This window comes from Poecilia reticulata, linkage group LG15, assembly GCF_000633615.1.
Source record: "Poecilia reticulata strain Guanapo linkage group LG15, Guppy_female_1.0+MT, whole genome shotgun sequence".
NCBI classification, from domain to species: domain Eukaryota; kingdom Metazoa; phylum Chordata; class Actinopteri; order Cyprinodontiformes; family Poeciliidae; genus Poecilia; species Poecilia reticulata.
In genome coordinates, this window is record NC_024345.1 from 12,130,299 (window position 1) to 12,152,782 (window position 22,484).

At 39.6% G+C, this 22,484-nt stretch overlaps 3 protein-coding genes across 6 annotated transcripts; 1 reads left to right on the forward strand and 2 right to left on the reverse strand.

The window, feature by feature from the left end:
- Positions 1-5,085: 5,085 nt before the first annotated feature.
- Positions 5,086-7,283, reverse strand: mzt1 (mitotic spindle organizing protein 1). Of its 3 annotated transcripts, XM_017309081.1 has the most exons (4): positions 7,205-7,283; positions 6,948-7,055; positions 6,002-6,147; positions 5,086-5,508 (listed from the first exon to the last, which is right to left on the reverse strand). In XM_017309081.1, the coding sequence occupies exons 1-4, from the start codon at positions 7,281-7,283 to the stop codon at positions 5,485-5,487; spliced, it is 357 nt and encodes a 118-aa protein (XP_017164570.1). In that variant the 3' UTR covers positions 5,086-5,484. The 3 variants fall into 3 exon arrangements, with proteins under 3 accessions (XP_017164570.1, XP_008427492.1, XP_008427493.1); XM_008429270.2 differs by lacking the exon at positions 6,948-7,055; XM_008429271.2 differs by having other exon boundaries at positions 6,948-7,220.
- Positions 7,284-7,335: 52 nt separating this feature from the next.
- Positions 7,336-12,750, forward strand: bora (bora aurora kinase A activator). The gene is made up of 12 exons (XM_008429269.2): positions 7,336-7,426; positions 7,646-7,800; positions 8,728-8,834; positions 8,964-9,009; positions 9,105-9,183; positions 9,260-9,304; positions 9,833-9,889; positions 9,974-10,251; positions 10,367-10,529; positions 10,751-11,313; positions 11,412-11,540; positions 12,648-12,750. Exons 2-12 carry the CDS (start codon positions 7,651-7,653, stop codon positions 12,675-12,677), a joined length of 1,647 nt encoding a protein of 548 aa, XP_008427491.1. The 5' UTR covers positions 7,336-7,426; positions 7,646-7,650; the 3' UTR covers positions 12,678-12,750.
- dis3 (DIS3 exosome endoribonuclease and 3'-5' exoribonuclease) lies at positions 12,023-21,951 on the reverse strand. Of its 2 annotated transcripts, XM_008429268.2 has the most exons (22): positions 21,401-21,951; positions 21,137-21,294; positions 20,361-20,557; positions 20,189-20,262; positions 19,922-20,089; positions 19,585-19,749; positions 18,104-18,217; positions 17,595-17,732; positions 17,373-17,519; positions 17,176-17,292; positions 16,994-17,095; positions 16,719-16,783; positions 16,388-16,472; positions 16,156-16,283; positions 15,931-16,017; positions 15,683-15,839; positions 15,340-15,554; positions 15,074-15,242; positions 14,816-14,974; positions 14,602-14,724; positions 13,628-13,740; positions 12,023-12,149 (listed from the first exon to the last, which is right to left on the reverse strand). In XM_008429268.2, exons 1-21 carry the CDS (start codon positions 21,617-21,619, stop codon positions 13,672-13,674), a joined length of 2,856 nt encoding a protein of 951 aa, XP_008427490.1. In that variant the 5' UTR covers positions 21,620-21,951; the 3' UTR covers positions 12,023-12,149; positions 13,628-13,671. The 2 variants fall into 2 exon arrangements, with proteins under 2 accessions (XP_008427490.1, XP_008427489.1); XM_008429267.2 differs by lacking the exon at positions 12,023-12,149 and having other exon boundaries at positions 12,182-13,740.
- Between the last annotated feature and the right edge of the window lie 533 nt (positions 21,952-22,484).

Here is a 22,484-nt window from a genome sequence, read left to right on the forward strand (position 1 = left end):
CACACACACACACACACACACACACACACACACACACACACACACACACACACACACACACACACACACACATCCTCTATATTCTTTTTCTGTTTTCCAAACATACACAAATCTTCTCTTTCACACACACTCATGCACAATGTGAGCTGTCACTACAATATCCCCGGTATTGTCTTCTTTTAAGGAGAGTGGACAGCTCGTCCACCCTCCATCTCTATTTTCCCTCAGAAAAAGTTGAACAGGCTGATGAAGTTGAACCTAAAAAAGAAAACAGGAGAGGCAAAAGAAAAAAAAAAGAAAGAAAGGAACGAGGGGAGGCTGGCTTTTAAAGCATTTACACAAATCTGAACAGCTGCCCGCTTTTTACCCAAACTCGCCTGAAATTGAATTAACTCAGGTTGTTTTACTACCTGCTTTTATTAGGAGACAATTTAACAACCAAATGTGATTCCAATGTTTGATTAAGCCAGCATATGGTGCCTACCTGTTAAACACAATGTGTTCAGGAGCTCAACGCCTCAGCGAGTCCCGGGAATAAACTAATAAACCCAATATCATGTTAGTCATTACGTAGTCCAAGACACAAAATTTCAATCTGACAAGAAAAAAAAAGGGTGTTTTCATTATTATCATAGAGAAAACTCAAGGGAGATGGCATGCACTATTTTAATATTGCCATCAACTTTGTTAATTGTTATTCAATTAACTGCTTTTGTTAATGAAACCAATTAATACATTGAAACAAGGAGGAAGATATATGATTATTATGCGTCTGTGCAGAGTGCAGCTAATTACATCTGTAAATCAATCAATCCCACATTAATCAGTTTGGAAAACGTCCAAAAACAACAAAGTCACTAAAAGACTTTGAAAGTTTCTTTTTAACATATTTTGATTGCCGTCCCATTATCCTGTCTAATGATTGTTAACGATCCTTTGAAGAGTTTATGATCCAATTTCCTTGCTATGAATTTAATTGGGACCTAAATAGTGTCTTACGGTGTCGAAGTCTGCCCAGTTTTTTAATCAACAGTGATGTATCGGGGAAGGCACTAACAAGGTCACAGAACTCCTCGCCGGGCAGCGACGGGCCCTGAAGCTTAATGCCTGCTGAAGGATGAGGGTCAGAGAGGCTTGATCGGTTACAGAAAACCAATAGATCAATCACCTTCCGTGCAGGAAACACGGACCTTTCCGGATGTAGATAGATCTGTTGGATTCTCTGCTTTTCTTTGCTCAGACGAGAATAGTTGTACGATTATTCAGTTGCTTTGGTCAGAATTACGGTTACTTCAAAGTTATTCATATCCCCCTGGCAGAATTGGGCTTGGTGCTGATTTCCATTCAACTAATATGTTTGTTTCTGACAGGAAATGGGACGTGCGTCTTTAAAATCCTTCTTTTATTGTGTATTTTCCAGGCACATAGTGCCATTTTAGAGCAGTCACCACCTTCAGTTAGAAAAATGTTGTATTAATGAAATTTGACTTTGCAGTTTGACGCCTTGAAATTGGCCTGTGTCTCTTTAAGGAGATCCACCTCCTTCCAACACAAAGCGTCCAGTCCGATAACACGTGTTGGTAAAACTCAGTAATTAAAGTAAACCTAGATCTGCTCCACTGTGAACCAGACATAGATCAATACCTAAAACATGCGAAATACATATGAACATTAGAAAATTACTGCTAAAAAAAGAAAATAAAAATCATATTCTTCTCCAGCTAATACAGTTTAAACCACTAAATATATAGCAGTTTATTGGAGACTTGATGCAAAATTCATTGATATGCAATCAAGTGTTTTGAAAGCTATGAAAATTCCTAAAATGCTTTAAGCAGATTTTTATTGGCCTTCATTTCATTACAGGGATCCTCTTCCTTTCACACTTGTAGAGCCTTCCTGAGTCACTTAACTGTATTTGCTTGTAAACTCACATTAAGTGAATTAACCATGCAAAAAATCTAAGGAAACTGGTTCAGTGTCTTTGCTCAGAATAAAGTGAAACCCATAAAGAAAATATCAACAATGAAACTTGTTGAGTTCAAGAAAATGAGGTTGTTTTGGGATTTAAAAAATAAATTAAAAAAAGTCATCCTGGGTGATCTTTGTTTTGATGTCTTCCATTAATTCTCAGAAACAAAAACATCGCCTCCTCGTTGAAAGACTTTTGCTCGATAATGACTTTAATAAGGTCTTTGTTTTGCACTGCCTCTGACTGCTTCTTTAAAACTGTATCAGGGTCAACTATCTGGGCTGAAACAAAATTTGAGCTATTCTTCAAAGGCATTCTTCGAAGGTCACACAAAATCATTCCAAGGGTCAAAAATGAGCCCAGAGCATACTTTGGACACCACTGGCCTTAACTTTCTTAACTTTGATATGTTGCTGATGCTTGGAATCGATCTATCCCTAATGTCTGCCTCTCCGATATATTCTACGATTAAAACGCAAAACCTGCTTTTTCTAAAGATTTTCTTTTTATGTTTCAATGTGATCCTCGCAAACCTGACGGTTGTTTTTTAATCTTTTATGTCACAGAAGATAGTAATTTCCAAAAATAAAAATAAAATAAAAGCATTACTTGATCAGACCATCCCATGCAAAAATCAGATAAATAAAATCTTGCTGAAAGATTCAAAAATACACATCACATCTAAAGTTTTTTGGGCTTGTGCAGAGTACCTCCAAGTATTTGCATCTGTTTTCCAAAAAAGCTCATTACCTGCATCTTCATACATATTTTAATCCTTACAAAACCCCAACCGAGCCCCTTCCAAAGAATGTCACAGAAACTATACCAGATGTGCCTATGTGGCGATGTAACAAGTCCCTGAACTAAGCTGCTGGAAAACCAGAAAATCTTATGGTCTTTTTAATTTTCGGTGGAAAAGCAAACATAAAAAACAACAACAAAAAAACACAAATTTGGGGCATCCCATGAACCTTGGCCCCCAGGCTATTATCTCTGCTAAGCCTTGCTGAAGCCTGTGGAGGGATGGATGGTTTAGACGATCTTTTCTCTTTGTTCAGATGTTAGTTTTCAACTGATGTACAAGTGTTTGCATCAGCATCCTGTGGCGTGCAGCAGCATTTCATTCTGATATCGTCCACTCTTGTTCATAAATGTGGTCTCAACAACAAACGTCTCATTTGCATGTCCGTGTCATCTAACATGAAAGAAAATGGTCATGAAGGACCAATAAAGCCTCTGACAAAGACTCGTTTTGTGAGGACGACCAATAAACACGCTTGTTCGCCATTAAAAGTAATTATTGACCTATAAACAAAAACCTACATGAAAGATCTTTGAACTTTCGTTCGACTTTGCGTCAAAATGGAGCAGATGAACCGTTTCTTTTATAGTTTTCGTGATTACGACGTGGTTGTACCTTGGCTTTGGAAAAATATAAACAAACCACTGTTTCTCATGCATGAGAGACGGCTAATCAGTCCAGTCTAATTGTTTTTTTCTGATAATAACAACGTACACCTGGACTGTAATTGCGCCGCGTGTCTCTCACTCCAAAACGAGACTGCCCTCATTTATCAGAAAAATAATCCTCGGCACCGGATAATTATCAGACGTACGAATATAAACACCTTCAGAAGTTTGGACGCGAGGAGCCGCTCGCCTGCTAGGCTGATATCAGTCATGTGACCTGATCGGTGCCCTAGTTGAACACCTCTTAGATGTTTATGCATATGCGGACGCTAATCTCTGCTAGGACTATGGGATTTGGGAATATTTTGTTTAACAGAGATCAAAGTAGCTGACTTGGATAAAGCAAAAAAAAAAAAAAAAACCCTCTGCACAGATCAAACAGACAGCAATGCATCTTGAATCCCACGCCCTTAGTAGCCCAATCAAGCCATGCATAACTTTTTTTTTTTTTTTTTTTTTAAAGTAAAAAGATTCCACCTTTATCAACATCTTATGAAATCCCCCCCTACCCCCCCACACACACAGAGACGAAGGGTCTGCTTTGGATTGCCAACTATCGAGGAGAGCCACTGCTGCACCAGATCTCATGCCTCTCACGCTTGGATAACATGATGCTGGTGTTCAGGAACAGACAGATACTGTGTTCAGAGATCAAAGCAGCAAGTGCGGAGATTTAGACTCACAATCTGCCAGTCAACGCAGAAGAAGACAGAAGTGCTTACACAAACACTCCTGTGCACTTGCTGGCTTTCTGTGCGGTGTGCCTGAGAGGGCTGAGGCGTAGCTGTCAGATGGCTCAGGGGCTGCTCATTTGGAGCCACTTCTTAGCTTAAGCTCACACAGCGAGTGGGGCACACGCGCACACACACACACACACTCTCGTGCCAGATACAAGTCAGGGCTGATAGGGGAGCACATATATTGCCCTGTAAATGTTCTGTGCTCTCAGCATTTTCCCTTGTCTAGAAGATGAATAGAGTTATTTTACACACCGCGGGCAAACAAAACAATGCTGTCTGGTTAGATGCGTGATCCGAGAGATTTCATTCTGGGAGGGGATCAAAGATGTGCTTTTGTCAACGCTTGCAGTTCTAATTCGAATTATTTCTGTGGATACAGTTTAGAACAGATATTTCAGATCAACAGGATATCCTGCTCTTACAAATGACCTCCGATACCTTTTTTTTTTTTTTTGTTGCCGGTCCTGGATATGATCGCCCCTCTATTGTTTGTAAACGGCATTGTGCAACATTATCAGTCAGTTATACCCTTCCACCTAGTCTGACAGGAAAGATCATTTCCGTTGTAAAAATATTTAATACACCAAGAACTGTAAAATTATTTCAGTAGTGAAAAAAAAAACCCACACCTACTTACTCAAAATAGCTCAACTGAAACAAGAAGTCTTGGAAAGAAGGAGTTAAAAAAAATATCAGATTTTAAATTATATTTAGCCTAAGTTCAGCTTCCGTGATTCAGAAAAACTGAAGTTAAATCCGAAAATGTTCTTAAGGCAGTCAAGGCCTGATCAGAGGGCAAAAAAAAGCATACATCTCCACCTTGTGGTCACAAATATTACATTTTTATAGTTTTTTTTTTAAATATATATATAAATATTTTACTCATAAGTGTCACAAGAAGTATTGAAAATGTTGAAAGGATATTGTTTCAGTGAAATAAATATACAAGTGCAACATCTAACAATACATGAATATTCATACATATGTGACAAAAATAAGTGAAAATTTGCACATGAAAACTGCAACAAAAGTTGATGGGAAATAAATTTTTGTTTTTTTTTCTTGAATCAAGGCTGGGTGTTCCTGCCAAGTGTAAGACACCTCAGATTGAGAGACAGATGATCTCATTTCAGCAGAGGCCCAGTAACACAGCAGACAGAGGCTGATGCCTCTTTATATAAAAACCCCAAGCATCATAGTGCAGAATCGGAGGAGATGACAATGTGCCAAAACAAACCAATCTCAGACTCGGGAACAGTCCATAATCCCAAATTTGGGTGATGAGATCTTTTTCTTTCATCCTCAGTTTGTGCAGTTCTCAGAAACCTAAGAGGAAATAATAAACAAATTGCATAATTAACAGTCTGAAATAAGACAGTTGCAACCCTAAAGAGGCACCATGATGTCCAAGAATCAACAGCTTTCTGGATTCTTCCCAGGTTAATTTACATGTTGGTGTGTTTTAGGCAGGGATCTCAATAACAGGCTGCATCAAATAGAAGGCAAGGAGCTTCGGCTGTCATTAATCTTTATGAAATGAGTGAATACTTTGTAACCACTTCAAAAGGTTAAAGGGATGGGATTCGGATTATTTAGAGTAATGCAAGTAAACATAAATGAAAATTATAGGAAAAAAGCTGGAATAAAGGAAAACAAAAAGGGAATGCCAGACTTGCACTTAAATGTTATTGATTTACAAATTTTCCTTGAAATTATTTAATTTTATACCTTGATATTTGCTATGTTTTAAAAATATTCACTTTTGAACATACACACAAGTTTGTTTATTTCATAATCAAAAACAAAAGTGATTTTATACCTTGAGGGTCTCGGAAGCCTTACGCAGCTCTTTGATGACTGCGGACAGAGCTTCGGGGTTTATGCCTTGCTCACACAGTCGCACACAGATGGACAGAGACTCCATGTCCAAACCGGTGTTCAGCAACCTCGAGATCTCAAGCAGGACTGTTGGAGAAAGAAGATGATGAGATGAATTTGATATTAAAAGGTAACTAAAAAAAACACACACACACACACAAAAAAACACCACCACCATATTACTGGATAAGGACGAATGTTTTGTTTTTCTGAATTTGTTTTGAGAATTGGGATTAATGTTGACATTAAAGGAAAAAAATGTCAAGAGCAATGTTAAAATGTTGAGAATAAATCAATATTTTGGAGATAAACAGTTTCAGGACTATACACTTCATGAAGTAGACGTTATGATATCAGTTATCAAAAGATGAAAGCTGAAACATTATTTAAAAATAAATAACTAAGCAGGCCTTGGCATGTACACTCAGACATGAATGTGTTTTATGTCTACTAAAAAAAATATTCATGTCTGTATATAGACAAATGATGATTATGTAACAAAATGGGTAGTTTAATTGTACTTCTGATAAGTTTTATAAATCTTCAACTGGTAGCAAGTAGTATTGTATTAATTTTACATATTGAACATGTTTAATGTGTGAAACCAACTTCATTACAGCTCGTGTAAAAAAAAACCAAAAAAACATACGTTTTGTTACATTTACTTAAAACTGAGGTGTGACATCACATTTTATCTCACAACATTAAAGAAAGGAAACGGATGATGAAAATCAAACTTTATACTCAATATATCATTCTAATTTGAAAAAACGGAAGCATTTTTATACTAAATAGAGAAAAAACGTATACTCCTCCATCTACTTTTTGTGACCCACATATTCAATTGAACTAATCAGCCGCACGGCCTGTTAAGGTTTTATACTTACCATCCATCGTTTCCCGGACTGCGTTCAGGTTTGTATTTGCTGCACTTGCCATAGTTACTGAAAAAACTGCTAAAACTGCTATCAGGTAGCTAACCAACGCACAACCTCCTGCACGGCAAATTATTAACAGTATATAAAACAAAATTATTTCAACAATGCAGTTAGAGTTTTGTTTGCCCTAATCAATTTTTAAATGAAACTGTATAATTAAAACAACCAAAATAACTGACGGGGCGCGTTAGCCGCTAGATAGCTACCTAGCTTGCAAAGATTCCCGCATCGAAACCAGGAGGAGGAAGTGACGACACTAAATTCTTCATTGGCTACTGAGAACATCCTGTAAGATTTCTATTGGTTGGCAGGTTTTGTGGAGGAAATTGAAATAAACGTTTGAACTGTTTCCTTACAAGAGCTGTAGTACTGACTCTTCTCATAAAAACAGTCGATTTACTCGCCGAGGACGGCTCTTTTGAACGATTGTAAGTACCGACTGAAAAAAAAAATGTTTTGTATATCTGAGTTTTGTACATGATACCTTTAAACATATGTACGCAAAGTTCCTTTTAACGTAGCCAAGGTACCGAGCTAACCTCATAACAAAATAAGAATTGGATTTACTGGACTACCTCTTTTTAAAACGCTTAGTGTTTGACGCGTTAGTTTTCTTTTCTGCTAACAAAAATGTTTGTTGTTTCCAGATAAAATGGGGGATCATATCGAGGTACAGATCACCCCAGAGACTCCAGGCAGGCCTTCCATTAGAAATCCCTTTGAGAGTCCCAATGACTACCACCACCTGAGGGAGCCTCTGGTGCCCAGTCCGTCTGTCTTCAGATCCAAGCCCTGCAAGGCTGTAAGATTTAAACTTAACCTGTTACTAATGTTAAACCTACTGGATAGGATGCATGTTCTTAATTAGAAATCAGAAACACCGTTGTTGCTCTAATTGCTTGCCAAATTATCCATAGGCTTGTAACTTTGTGACATTTTGTCATGCTATAACTACAAACATCCATGTAATGTATGAGGATCCTTTGTGATGCATCACCACAACACTAAAGTGGTGTAAAAAGAATGTTTGTATTTATACATTTTAAAAAACGTTGAAAAATACAGCTGTACCTTTCGCTGCAGGTATATCTTCAGGTCTTTTTGGAGAACCCCACTGCCATCTTTGCATGTCTACAAGCTTAAGACCAGTCCGACTGGCTGTAGAGAAAACGTAAAAAAGCAATTTTAAGGTCTTGGCACAGTTTCCACAGATTGGATAAGGTCTGGATTTGGATTACAACACAAACGCCCAATTCTTCCATCTTATTCCCAAAATTATACATTCTGTGTGGTCATTCGTGCTCATGCAAATGTAACATTGACATCCATCCATGACATGGACAACAAGGTATCCAACCAATCATTGCAAAGCAGCCCATGAGATGCTGTATATTGTGCAGCTCCAGATGGAACCTATATACTAATCTGGAGGCTATTTAAAAAATATATATGAGATATTGTTGTTATCATTAGGTTGTTTTTTTTATTATTTTTTTTAGATTTGTGAAAAAATAAAAATAAATAATAAAGCCATGTATTCTTTTCTCTCCACTTCAGTTATCCCGTTTTATATTGATCTGTCACATAAACTCTTAATAAAACACTTTGCAGATTGTGGTGAAAATGATCAAGAGATAAGAGTACAGTACTGCCAAATAGTGTGTACTCACACAATTTCTTTGCCGAGTAGTGTATAATACGTAGCCTTTCTTGTATGTCTCTTTTCCAGACTCCACCTAAGTTTAACTGGTCTATTGATGAAATGGCCAGTCTTCTGCCAGTGCATATAGACCCAGAGGAAATCCAGCGGCAGTCATTCTACCTCAGCCAGACGAGGTATATGTTGTTAAGCAGTAAATTAGATGCGTTGTCTAAAACTGAAAAAAAAAAAAAAACTTGACAAAATTCAGATAATTTTAAATCTATACGTTTTATTTATTTGTTTTTTATTTTACTTAATTTCAGGATGGATTTAGACATTGAGGAAAAATGTCAGAATGCTATTGAGCAGGTAAATAATGTCAAAGTATCTGTGCTCATAATATGTGCTTCAACACTAATGAGTCCCTGGTTATGTAATTGTATATTTTGTATTTTCGAATGAAGTTTTTCACCAAAGGAGCCATTGTGCCTTCCCCTTGGGCAGCACCAGAAACCCGTAGAGCCACTCACTTGTACAAAAAAAGTAAATAACATTATAGTAAATTTTTGTGAGTTGTTTTTCTATTTTTTTGTTTGAATGCAATTTTTGTGTTTTTTAGGTCCTTTTTCTGAAGCGATCTCAGAGGAGTCTGAAAAAATCTCAGGTTAGTTTACATTAATTACAATATTTAAAATATACTGTAGCTAATCTCTGTTTTTTTCAGGGAGGAATGTTTTCATTAGTGTACTTCTGTTCCTCTTCCATACATCAGTACAAATGATTGTGGATCTTTAAAATAATGCATTATGCACAATGCTGACCATTGTTTATTCCAGTATCATAATTTTTCAAACTTTCACAGTAACTCTCAAATGTAAAAATGCAGCCAGTTGGCGATATGTGGCACTTAGGGAGGTTTTTGTGTGACATTGAAAAACAAAACAATTGGGGAAAAATGTTCACTGAAATCTGCAAATAAACTAAGATCTATACAAAGAAGTTGGATACAAGTTAGAACTTTTACAAAGTTTTTTTTTTTTTTTTTTTGGATTCCATTACCAGGAGATAAAAAGAAAGGAACTATAAAATCACAGAGTTTATGTATTTTGATATTAATCATTTGTAACATTGAAACATTTATTTCTATATTACCTTTGCTTGACACGACTAATTATTTTTGTTTTATTGACAGTTGCTTGCCAGACGACTCTTTCACTACCTTTGGCGTTTGATTTGGAGAAATTACTCGGTAACCTTCTATTGACTCAAATCGAAGTCGGTAGCATCTCCTTTAGCTTTTGTCGTATTTTCACGTAACGTTTGTTCGCCTCAGGAGAATACTACCGCTACGAGGAGGCCTGTGATGCCGTACAGGAGAGCCTCAGCTCCTCCTCGTTGAGGCGGAAGCTTTTCCTCGACGGCCAGTTCAGCTACAGCAGCTCTGACAGCTCCACGCCGCCGAGCCCCGACAGAGCCAACGGCCGACTCGAAGGGCCGTCTCCCTACAGAGGTGGAGTCGGAGCCGCAGGTGACGGTGTCGAAGGGGACGCATTAACATCTGTCTGTCCGTCACCTCTGGCCGGCGGCCGGTCGGCCCAGACTCCCTCTACGGTACGTCGTGAGTCCTTGAGAAAATTGTTGTTTTTAATTAATGAGGAGGTGACATTTGTGGGATATAAGCCGTACACAATTAAACAAATGCTAATTTTAAATGTCTGAACTGTAGGGCCAGTTCTCGTCGAGTCCCATCCAGCAGGGCTGCTTCAGAGACTGTAGCCTCGGCAGCATCAGCAGCCCTCTGTTTCCTGATAGGTCATCTCCTGCTGGCCACGCCTCTCCGACTGTTTCTCCTATCCTTGTTGACATGGCGCGAACTCCCAGAAACTCAGGTAGACAATCTGCTTTCAACTGTGGAGCGTTGCGTGGTTACAGAGCCTAGGACCTCCGTCCTATGTACCTTTGTTGCATGTCTTTCCCCCTTCTGTCTGCCCCCTTCATTTCGGATTACTATCAAAATATAAGCCACTATTGCTGAAAAATCATACAAAAAAAATCCCAAATCTTGTGGGGGTTCAGGTTGGTTTTATCTCCTTGATCTGGATCTTTTCAGGTGAGCAGAAACAGCACAGCAACTTTACCCCACATGGAGGTCCGCTGGATGCGGACGTTGCCCTCACTAATGAAAGTCCGTTTGTGGAAGGATGCTCCCCTATTCGTAGCTGCTCCCCTCACCAACTCCTCTACCAACACGACCAAAACACTTCCAGACCCAAGGCCAGACCCAGAGTCCGCAACTGGGCGTCCCCTCCGCTGATCTCGCCAATCCTCAACCCCAAGCTCCAAGATGACCGGGAGGCCGACGAACACTCTCCTACCTCTTCCTCATCTTCTCTCCCAGCCATGGAACTAGACCCAACGTCGCCGCTGGCAACAGACGGCCACTCTGCTTCCCCTGAGAGAATTAACCTGGATACCATGGAGGTTGTGAAGATGGAAGAAGGACAAAATGTGGGGCTTAAAAAAAGGCTCGAGGAGGACGAGGAGGAGGGTGGATTCCCTTCAGAACACCTGACTAGCTCTCGCATGGGAAATGCGTCAGCGACAGAAGGCTCTCAAATGTTCCTCTCGCTCCTGGCAGAAGGAAGCAGCCTTCGCTACGACTCCAGCATGCAGGTCAGTGAGAGAAACTTGACAAAACCTTACTTTCATTTTTATTCCAGTGAGACTTCAATGGAAGACTTCCTTCTTAGTAAATGTTGATTGTTGTGCAGGTGGACAGTGGCTACAACACCATCTCAGCTGGCACCGCTAGCCTCATCGACGGCATCAGCTCGGACATCCAGAGCAGTTCCAACCAGGTAGAAGAATTGTTTCCCGTCACCCGACTCAGTAAAGTTAAGGTGAGGTTAATCGTTGTTTGTACCTTTGATCAAGATAGACCTTTTATATTTATCCATCCATTTTCTGGACAACCATGCACGCACACACTCACACCAAGGGAGAATTTAGAGAGACCAAATAACCTTATAGTCATGTTTTTGGACTGTGGGAGGAAGCCAGAGTACCCGGAGAGAACCCACGCATGCACAGGGAGAACATGCAAACTCCATGCAGAAAGACCCGGGCCGGGAATCCAACCCAGAACCTTCTTGCTACAAGGCAACAGTGTTACCAACTGCGCAGCAGTATATACATTTAGATATATGTATATTTATCGAGATATGTGTATATTTAGATAAATATACACGTATCTAAATATATATTTAGATGCATTTAAAGCATCCCGACTATAAATTTTGTTTGGAAATCACTAAACCTGGAGTCGCAATCCCCATTGCAATGTCAGTGAATGCAGTACTGTAGAAAGTGCTTGGACACAGCATTTGGTAGGATAATATGTTTATTGCAACATGCATTTATCCTCTGGATATTGATCATATTTGACCAATTAGATTAACTGTCCCTTATGGTCAAGTTTGGCAAAGATGCTAATGCTCATTGAGGGTTAACTGGAGAGAAAGAGACAAAAAATGTGGATTAATCAAAATTAATATCGTTTAATGTATTTCAAAGACACGTTATGTGATAGACTAACACAAAGGAAACCGATAGGGCCCTGAAATCCAGTTGTCAAATGGCTGAATTACCAAACTCTGCTTTAAACAGAAAACTTTACCCTAATCTTTCCTGTATGGTTTTTGGTCTCAGCTGAGATTAAAGTGGACTTGGCTTGTTGGGTAGCTTCAGAAGGCTGTTGGTTACAAAGAATTTTATCTTGAGAGATCAAGAGAAAAGGGGCTGAATATAGCTGCGAGAAACAGTTTTTAGATTCTTTAAAAGATTTTGAATTTCATGTATTTTGTATGGTTTGGTAGTATCGTGAAAAAGTTCTTATGCCTAAATACTCAGTGAAGGCTTCATTGAAACGTCAACCAACAACTGAACTGCCTGAATATTCACACGGACTCCTTTATTTGAGCTCTTCATCTTTTAATTGTGTTTTTTAGGCATTTCATCCTCCCCGCTGCCTCACCTGATTTTCTACGTTTAAAGGGACGCTCTTCCAACGAAGGCCTATGATTACTTTGCAATAAAATTCAAATAAACTTACACTATGTTTAGAAATGTTGAGTTTTACCAGAATGTTTTGCTGTGAATGAAACTGCAGGGCAACAAATACCTGACTGAAAGCAAACGCTCTGCCTGTTATGAATAATCACAGGGAATGTTGAGCTGCAGGGAAGGTTTTTGTTTTTCTTTTCAGTCATTTTGTAAACCACTGAAATCTCATTCTTTGTAATAGTTTTTAAATTAAGATGTAGAGGTTTGATAAAATTGGGGAAGTTTTGTGAAAACATGTCTGTGTTGCACATGAATGGTCTTTTTTTTATTTTTATGCTGTATTGATGCCAGCGGGCAGAATTTCAATTATAACTGGTGACAGACTTTTACTGTATTTATATTTTTATAAAACTTTGTTTTATTTTTTTATTTTTTTTAACTTATCACTATAACCAATATTTGTTTAAATCAGGATCTGTAGATCACAACTGTAATTTTGCAATAAATACAACTAATGCAAAACAAATGCCACCAATTGAGTTGGAAAAAATGGAGCCCTTTTATTTTTTTAAACATTTTGACATGAAGGTTTTACACATTAAAATGCCTTAAGCTCTTCATGTGTTTGTTTTTTAGCCTCACGATGTCATTCGAGTTGTTCTGTTTATTTGCAGAACACACTAACGGTTCTGTGATAAGAATAAAAACACTCTGCTGTCACCAATTCCTTTTTGTTTTAGGTTAAACTGAAGCGACATTTATCATACATTCGGCTTTATTTCCACCGGCAACTGTTTTAAGCAAAAAGAAGAGTAAAAAATACACCAGCGTCCGTTTCACTGGATCGAACTTGCTATAATGAGTGACGTATTTGCTAGGAAGAGATTTGCTCGTGAAAACACAACAAATCTCTTTCAATAAGTACCAAAAATAAAGTCGAGATCTTCTGGGTGAAATGCAACGCTCGTCTCAGCGGTCCAGTTTTCGCTTCTTGGCTTGTGGTTCCGCTTCCGGTGCAGGAACACTAACACCAGGAATCTATATGAGGGGGGAAACAACAGAGCTTCAGAAAAATGTCAATATCGTTTTATCAGGACTTGTACAAAGCGGTGAATCTTTTTTTCACTGACAACAAAACAACGGCTGGGTTCCAAAGTGGACAGATTTCCACCGCAGGATTTTATAAAACCGGTTTTAAAAAGAAACCTTAAAAAATAAAAAAAATTCTGCTTTACAGGTTATTTCTGGTTGACATCCCAAGAATCGAGTTGAGCTGTTGTTAGTAACGGTTACAAAAGACCGACTTTAAATATGTCAACATAGATTCTTAAAGAGTTGCATTTGTTTTCCAGAGTTCCTACTTCATCTTTAAAAGTGTGGAACTGATCATTTTGCAAAACAATATAAGAATTTAAAGAGAAAATTGAGTTGGAAAAAGTTTTCCAGACCATTTTTTTCTATTATCAGAAGACGAGAAGATTTCATTGCCAAGCAGTTATTTCTCACTGATTTATATTAAATGTACAAGCTTCATCTCATGACTTGCCACATCTCATTGAGTTTGATATTTTACAGATCTGTGCTTTTGATTTTTCACTTACTGACTGAATATACTCATTAAAAAAATCGATAAAGGGCGATTTTCTACAAATTTGATTTACAGCCAACTTCCAATTCACATTCAACTGGACCAATAGTTCCTAAAGTCTTAAATTCCAAACAAAACACTAAGTCATTTAGTTTGGTTATTTTTCTTTTTTGAAGGAAACGTGCTACTAAAATCTACAAATATGCTTTATGCATACTCTGAAAATGACAGACATTTAATTGTTATACATGTATATAAAAAAAATAAAAGAGAAGACAAATACTTTGGACCAGTGTTTAAGTTGTCCTTACCACAGGTTCTGTCAGAGCCATGCGGATCTTCTGGTGCTGAATGTTGGAGTCGTCCAGGCTGATGGTGACCTTCACCTGGTCAAATATGTGGAAAGTGTGCCGCTCCACCTTCAGAGTGGGACCCTTTACACGAATACACAGGAAACATTTTTAACATTTATTCTCTGACTAAAAAGAAAAAACTACAGCAAAACAAGAACTGAAGTGTCTGGACCTCTTCGTTAAAAACGAGGTTGGGAGAAGCTTTGTCTTTAGCGTCAAAGAAAACGGTTCCTTCCAGACCGAACTTCGGGATCAGAACGATGATCGCGTTCTTCCGCACGAACAGAACGAATCCCTTCTCGTTGAGAATTCCTCGGGTCTTGAAGAACAACTGCAAGGGAATTGAAAGGACGCTTTGGTCAAATTCAAATACAATTTTCGAAGTATCGAGTGAAGACGAATGTCTGCAGAGAACAACATTGTGGAATACCTGAGTGTGGAAGGCCACAGACGCTCTCTGTGCGTACTGAGACATTTTGTGTCTGTAGTTGAGGTTGTTGCAAAGAACCGACTGTTTGTGTTTGTCCATCAAATCGGGGTAGGTGCTGTCTGCTCCGATGGCCACCGCCAGTAGGCGGTGCACAATGATGTCAGCGTACCTGCAGAGAGGTAAAAAAAAAACTCAAAGTCAACTATTCAAGACTTTTTCTTTCTGTGAAAAAAGTATTTCTGCAAAGTACATCGAAATTTTCGTACCTCCTAATGGGGGAGGTGAAGTGAGTGTAAATGGGCGAGGCGAGACCGTAGTGGTGGAAGTCGCTGTCCATGCCAGAACAAAAATAAACCGCTTGCATCATGCAGCGAGTGGCTAAAATACGCAGGAGCGTGTTAAAATACTGGAAGCCGTCCACTTTGGCCCCATCCAGGGAATCGGCCAGCGCTTTGGCCGAATCTGTGTGGATCATCACGTTCTGATCAAACAGGGAAACAAAAAGATTAAGTTTCGGTCTGCTCCTTAGCAGGATTAATGTTTGAATCAATTAGGGTATTTAATGATGCGTTCAAAGTCTTTTTTTAGTGACACATGGATTCAACCGACCTTGGACTTTGCGGCTTTGATCAGGATGTCGTAGTTGGACGGAGGGGGAGCTGGATGCTTCCTCAGGAGAGCGCTCTCTGGAAATTCATCGTAAATCTTCTGAGCAACTGAAATATTGGCGAGCAACATGAACTCCTCCACCATGGAGTTTGTCTCCCTGAAAGACGAGTGGTAGTGATTAGAATACTGACAGAAACAGAAAACTGACATCTTGTTAGGGCTTCGGCCGAATTTTGAAAGTCGCTTACATGAGTTCTTTAGTCTGCAGATCAATTGGGTCATGAGTTTCACTGTCCATATGGAACCGAACCTCTAAGGACGACAGCGTCAGGGCCCTGAGGATAGAAATCGGTACATAAGACTTAAACTCGGTTATTTAAAGTCGTAGCATTTCTATCACATCGTATCTAAGCAGTCAAATCATTTAGCAATCTGTAAATTGGTTTTCTGTTAACTAATTACCATTTCCTTACCCATTTTCTACCCTCTTCCTTTTGAGGATCTTTGCGAGTTTGTTGAGGCCCCTCAAGCTTTCAGTGATATCGTCGTTCTTGTTGGCGTCATCTATCCTCATCTGGGCCTCGGCGTAAGTGAGAGACGCCTGAGGAACATCCGGCAGCAAAAAGGAAAACCAATCGTTGAAACTAGACACAAATACCACGAAAATATACTTAAAACTATGCATTTTCTAGTCAGTGTTTTTACCTTGGAGTTAATTATGCTTTTTGTAAACCGAGTCTTCAAAATTTCTGCTTTGTGGTTCATTTCCCAAATACATGAAAAAGCAAACCTGTGGACAGACGGAAAAACAAGAAACCAGAATTTGAAATAATTTCAAGGTATTTTCCTCCATCTTATCGCTTCGACTAGGGAGGCATTCAATCTGATTTCACCAACTCTCAAGTGATTATCTGAAACAAACTGCTGTCCTACTGGCATTGAGAGCTGAATGAATAACAGCAGTGTTGTATTGAGGCACCGATAACTTTGGAGGTTGCTCTAAGTTTGTGTGTGTGCGTGTGTGTTTCATCCTCACCTCTCCACATTGGAGCGTAGAGAGCAAAGGTTAGAGCTGAGCAGCTCAGGAACCATGTCTATTCTCTGCGGAGGAACAACATTAAAAACTGCTCACAACTTTCATGCAGAAATAGAGTCATGACATAATCCTAGGTCGTATTTGTAAATCATACATGCAACTAAAGATGTTTAAGTTCAGCGTTTTTTTCCTCGTTTTTTAAAAGACACACCGAACTCCATCTTGCACCGTTTTCTGAGGTTAAAACGGAGCCATGCAAGTTTTGATTGTCTTACTTTGCCACATAAATACACGGTGGTCCCTCGGTTAGCCGCCTCTTTGTCCAGAGCATTCCCAGGTCTGATAAAGTGACTGACGTCAGCGATGTGAACTCCTACCTACAGCGAAACGCATTGCAAGCTGATTGAAATACACAAACCGATAACCCAAACGGCTTAGTGCTGTCACTGATGAGCACCTCAAGCTTCCCGTTTTCCAGCTCCCTGCAGTGCAGAGCATCGTCTATATCTGTACATCCTGGAGGATCCACACTGCACACTGTTAAATGCCTCAGGTCCTGCCTCTGTGCCAGGTCCTGTACAACACATACATGTTAATGCCGTACACACGCATTTATAAATGTGCAATACTTTGTGCAGCTGCAGGAGATGTTACCTCTGGTGTGATGCTCCACGGCATTTTGGGAAGGAAGTTGAGCACGGCCTGAGAGAAGGCCTGATGTGGAACATCGTGCTCCAGAAGCAGGACTTCCTCCTCAGTGTCCTTCTCACCGGCACCACCCAGACTGCGGACAAAATGACCCTAACACACAAATAATTAACGGGAGTCAATTACAGCTCTTTGTGGGCTGCGGTAAATGAATGTGATGGGACTTACATTTGGGTATCTAGAGTCTTTGGGCCAGCCATCAATGGCCACCATAATCCTCTGACCTGCAAGAGTGGAGGCTTGTCGTGTTTCGATGCGAATGCGTGGGATACGGCGATCTGCTGGGGTGAAAAGATGGCGGGTGGACTGGGGAGGGGGGAAATTAAATAATGGTAAGACACATACAGTGCCTGAAGGTCAGACAGATCAAACAGAAAGCATCTTTGGGGGGAAGAGTGCATAATCAAGTTTCATACAAAGTTCCTATGGTAGTCAGTATTTTCAAGCCAAATATAGATGCAAACTTTTCTCTGAATAATAACATTTGTAAAAAAAAAAAAAATAACATTTGGAAATTCAACATTTTTTCATATATTTATTTTTTGCTCCATCTCCAAATCTTTGAAATATTTAAATCAAAATTCAGACTTTTCCAGTAGTTTCCAGACTGTGTAGAAATCCTGTGCAATTACAACCTTCATATTTTAAGACGTGGACAGGAAAAATGGTAAACATACTTCTTTGATTTGGGAGACATTCAGCATGCCACAGAATGGCCTCCAGTTCCTTTTGATGATTCCCACTACTTTTCCTGTTGCCCTCCTGGCCGTCTCAGTTAAGGGTCCCGTCAGCTGGACAGAGACGGGAAGAAGAGGATTTGTTAAAAACAATTTTCTTGGGGACTTCCGGTGTTATACCGTATTCGGTGACTGCAGGCGGCGCTGTTGCAGTTTTAACCATACTTTGCCATTTAGTAACATCTTACCACTACTATTGTGACTATTGTGCAAATATAGACGGTATGTGATAAGAGCTATCGTATTCTGTCACCATAGATACTTCCATAATAGTCTCGATATTAGCGGTAAGATTTTATTTTTTATTCTTTGTTCGGCTTTTTTGTTATTTTTCCTTTTGCGTTAGGCCGAGGTATATCCAAACGGTATAAAATTGCAACAGCGCCTCCTGCGGTCGCAATATACGGTAATCACAAAATTTTGTGTAACCACGGGACGCAGCAACGACTCGGCTAACGGGTTCGAGCTAACAAGCAAGGAGACGCAGTGTCGATAAATGACAGACTCGGAACTGATTCTGCGAGAATTGTGAGGGTTTCGCCAAGAAATTAAGTAACAATTAGAAGCAACGAAAGAAGAAATTGCGAAAGTGAATACCAGAACGGACGACGTGGAAGAGCAAATTGAGAAGGCAGAAGAGAGGAGCCAAAACATTTGCAGCGCTATTCAATAAACCAACGGCTAGAATTAAAATAAATGGAAACTTAACCAATTCATTCATACTGAAATGAGGAACAAGACAACGCTGTTGTGCGTTGCCTTGTTTATAGAACCCATGAATCAATTGATCAGGCAGAGGTCAGATATAAAAGGGGTAATTGTGACATGAAACTAGTCTGACGATTTATTGCCAAGTATAGCACAACCCTCACAGGCACTCCCAAAACGTTGGCAATTACTAGATGAGTTTGGTTTAGTCTCTGGTTACGAAATTAATATCAGCAAAACTCAAGGATTAACATTTAACTACAACACCCCCTCCTCCATCTTCAATTAAGATCATGTACAACTGAAATTGGGATGTTGAGTTTATCAAACAGTTGATGTCACAGTCTCACTTCTCTCCAAACTGTGACATCAATTATGGCCCACTAAATTCAAAAATAAAGTCAGACATTCATAGATGGAATGTTACTCCCTTTTTACGTTTAAGATCCCAGATAGAGTCAGGATTAATATTCCTCCACAAATGATGTACTTTTTGCTTTGGAGACTTTGTGGATCTAGCCCTTTTTTTGTTTTTATGTGATGATGTGGTGCGCTCCCTACTTTTGTTAAGTTTTTTTTGTTGTCCTTGAATGACTAATGCTGTTAATTATGAATGTGATGGAAATCTGGCTATCCCAAAAAAAAAAGAAAAAAAAAAACAGATGTCGGAAAGGTCCTTGGTAAAACAACAACAACAACAAAACAAAATTCACCACTTTTTCCTCCTCGTCCTCATCGACGTTATCGTCCTTCGCCGCACCGTCGTCCTGCAGCACGACTGACGACGGCGCCACCCACTGATTCTTTGGCAACAGCTGCACAGCGACCACATCCTGGTGCACCGCTCTGTTGAGGTTCTGAAGACCCTGGATAAGAACCTGGAGGCAAGGAAAAGAGCAAAGCAGAGCTTTTTATTCTTTAAAGTAGAGCTTAAGACTCTTCTTTGACTGCCAATAAGCCAATTCTTTACGCAAAAATCCTTAATCTCTGGAGTCTTGTTAGTAAATTAGCAGGACTCCAGGACATTTCCTAAGACAAGTCCGTGCCCACCTCTGTGCTGTCCTCCCCCTCTCCTTGGACAAAAACCGTGGCCTCCAGATAGTTGTCCCTGCTGGCCCTGAAGGTTCCCTGGAGAAATGAGCCAGACTTGATTCCCGCCTGGACCTTCGACAAAGGAAGATGCTCCGGAAACAACACTTTACTGCTGGTGATCTCATTCTGACGGAGAACAGGAAGCGAAGAAGGGGAAAGATGAAAATAATGCTTTCAGTATGAAACCAGATTTTTTTCTGTGAATAGCTACACAGCTATGCCCACCTTATCATCGTTGGACAAAGCCAAGCAATCCACCAACTCAGGGTTCCCTATCAGACTCTTGATGTATTCATCAACTAGAATGTAAAACGAAAAAAAAAAAAATTGTAGCGACATGCACAAGCATGCTTCATCTTCAAGACTGTCGTGAGGACGGGATATGAATACACTTTACATTTGTACACCACCACGCCGGTCTCCTCAGCCTTTAGCTTGTTGCCTTGATCGTTGGTGAGGAGGACCACCTTGAGATCATCTGAGCCCGACTCTAGCGTTTTCAGATGCTGGCTATACCATTTGACGGCCACACGGATCGCCCGGTCATTACGGTCATTGGCGCTCTCCCCTGGTTCACGTTCGATGAATGTCTCTCTGCAAGAAGATGGAGTCGGGAGTAAACACTACCGAAGTACTTTGCAGTGGAAGGTTAACATCTAAACATGTATTAGACATTAAACATATGAGAGTCAACAGAGTTCAAGCACAAGGTTCAGCTTAGCATGGATGCTATTTAGTAACACAAGTCTCTACAAGAGCTTTAAATTCTCTTAAAGTCACCGGTTATATAGTTACCAACCATTTCCTAGTAGGTACCTGAGTGACTGGAGCATGCTCTAGCTGTATGAAGTACTGAGTTGTGTGTTGCTGTGCACTGCCACTGAGCTGGCTCAGAGTAAACATTTGAGAAAATATCTACTTAACACTTATGAGATACAACTGTTGAAAAAATAATGTAAAAATGTATATTAAAAAAACCCCTCTAAATTAAGTCTTAAGATATATTATAAGTTCACGACCTTTACAGACTTACCGTGGCCACAAACATTTTTTGGCAATAATCGAACCCCATAATTACGTACAGACTTGCAGCAAAAATAAAAACAGTGCGTTTCTAAATATCACCAGTGTGCATTTACTGTATATGATCTTGTGGTTTCCCCTCCCCGGTACCTGTGGTGTTCGTTGGTGAATGTGTAGAAGTGTCTCCCTTGTTCATGTATGATATCCTTCAGGCGTTTATAAACCGGTGCACTGCGATGACGAACCTCCTGAAGAACAGTCTGAAGGATTATCACGTTGCGAATCACCGGATCTTCCAACACGTCAATCTGAAGTAAAACAAAAAAAACGTAAACATAAAAAAATTAGAATGAGAGGAACGTTTATGTGGCCACATTTGTAAATCTCGAAAAGTAGATACTCTTGAGTTGTTACCTGATGCAGCACTACGTTGGTGTCAGGAACCAGATAGTGAGGGTAGGGACACAGACTGCTCTCAATACACGCGTCTCTCTGCAGCACCGTGGAGTCCTGTTTGCACTCAGTGCAGACTTCACTTCCACACCAAATATCATCTCTCAGGTAATGCTCACGTACGACCTTCAACACCCCACCCGATCGGGTCTTCTTTACGAAGGTCTTAGACTTCAACATGATGAAGATATAAGGCCGCCGCGTCTAATTTCTGGTGATTTTATCCCACCATCTGAAGTTGCCAGGCAGTCCCACTGACCATGTGTAGCCACTCGTGGGACGGAAAAAAAACTTTCCAAGAGTTAGAGACGCTATGGGGTTTCTGCTTTGGGTGCTATCAGGCTTACATATATCATCTATGTCTTGAAGCAACCTAAGAAGAATGGATTTGTATCTAAAAAGGTAATAGTTTTATTAGATGGACTAAAAGTAAAAAATAAATCTCATGGCTAGTTTTGGTTGTTCATTTAATTTCTCACTAAAAACAAAGCGAAGGAAGACAGCAGAGAAGCTGAATGGCGAAGAAATTCATTTTATAGCACATCCCAGCGTTGGGAGGTTTGTACTGCACCACAATACTTCGCCATACTGTGGAGGGCATTTTATAGAAACACGCATAAAACAAGCACTAACACAAGATTTTTAGGTCAAACTGTAGGTCTGTCCCGACCCCATTAGGGACAAGGGTGTACAGAAAATGGATGGATGGACTGTAGGTCTGTTGTTGTACTTCTCTAAGTTCCAGTGTTTTATATTTAATGGCAATTAAACAAATGCACGAACAGCAACAGCAAACACTTATCTATTTATGTATCATTTTGAAAATTAAATTATTCAAATGTTGAAAATTCCCCTGTTAAATTTAACCCCCAAAAAAGCAAGAAAAAAAACTCAATAAATCAACAAAAACATAAATACAGCCAAAATAAATACACTTCAGATCAAATTAATATTCAATTTTAGATCAGTTTCACTACATGACTAATGTTGGAAAATAGAAGTCAGTTTTTAAGCATTAGGGTATTGCCCCATTATAAATTGATTT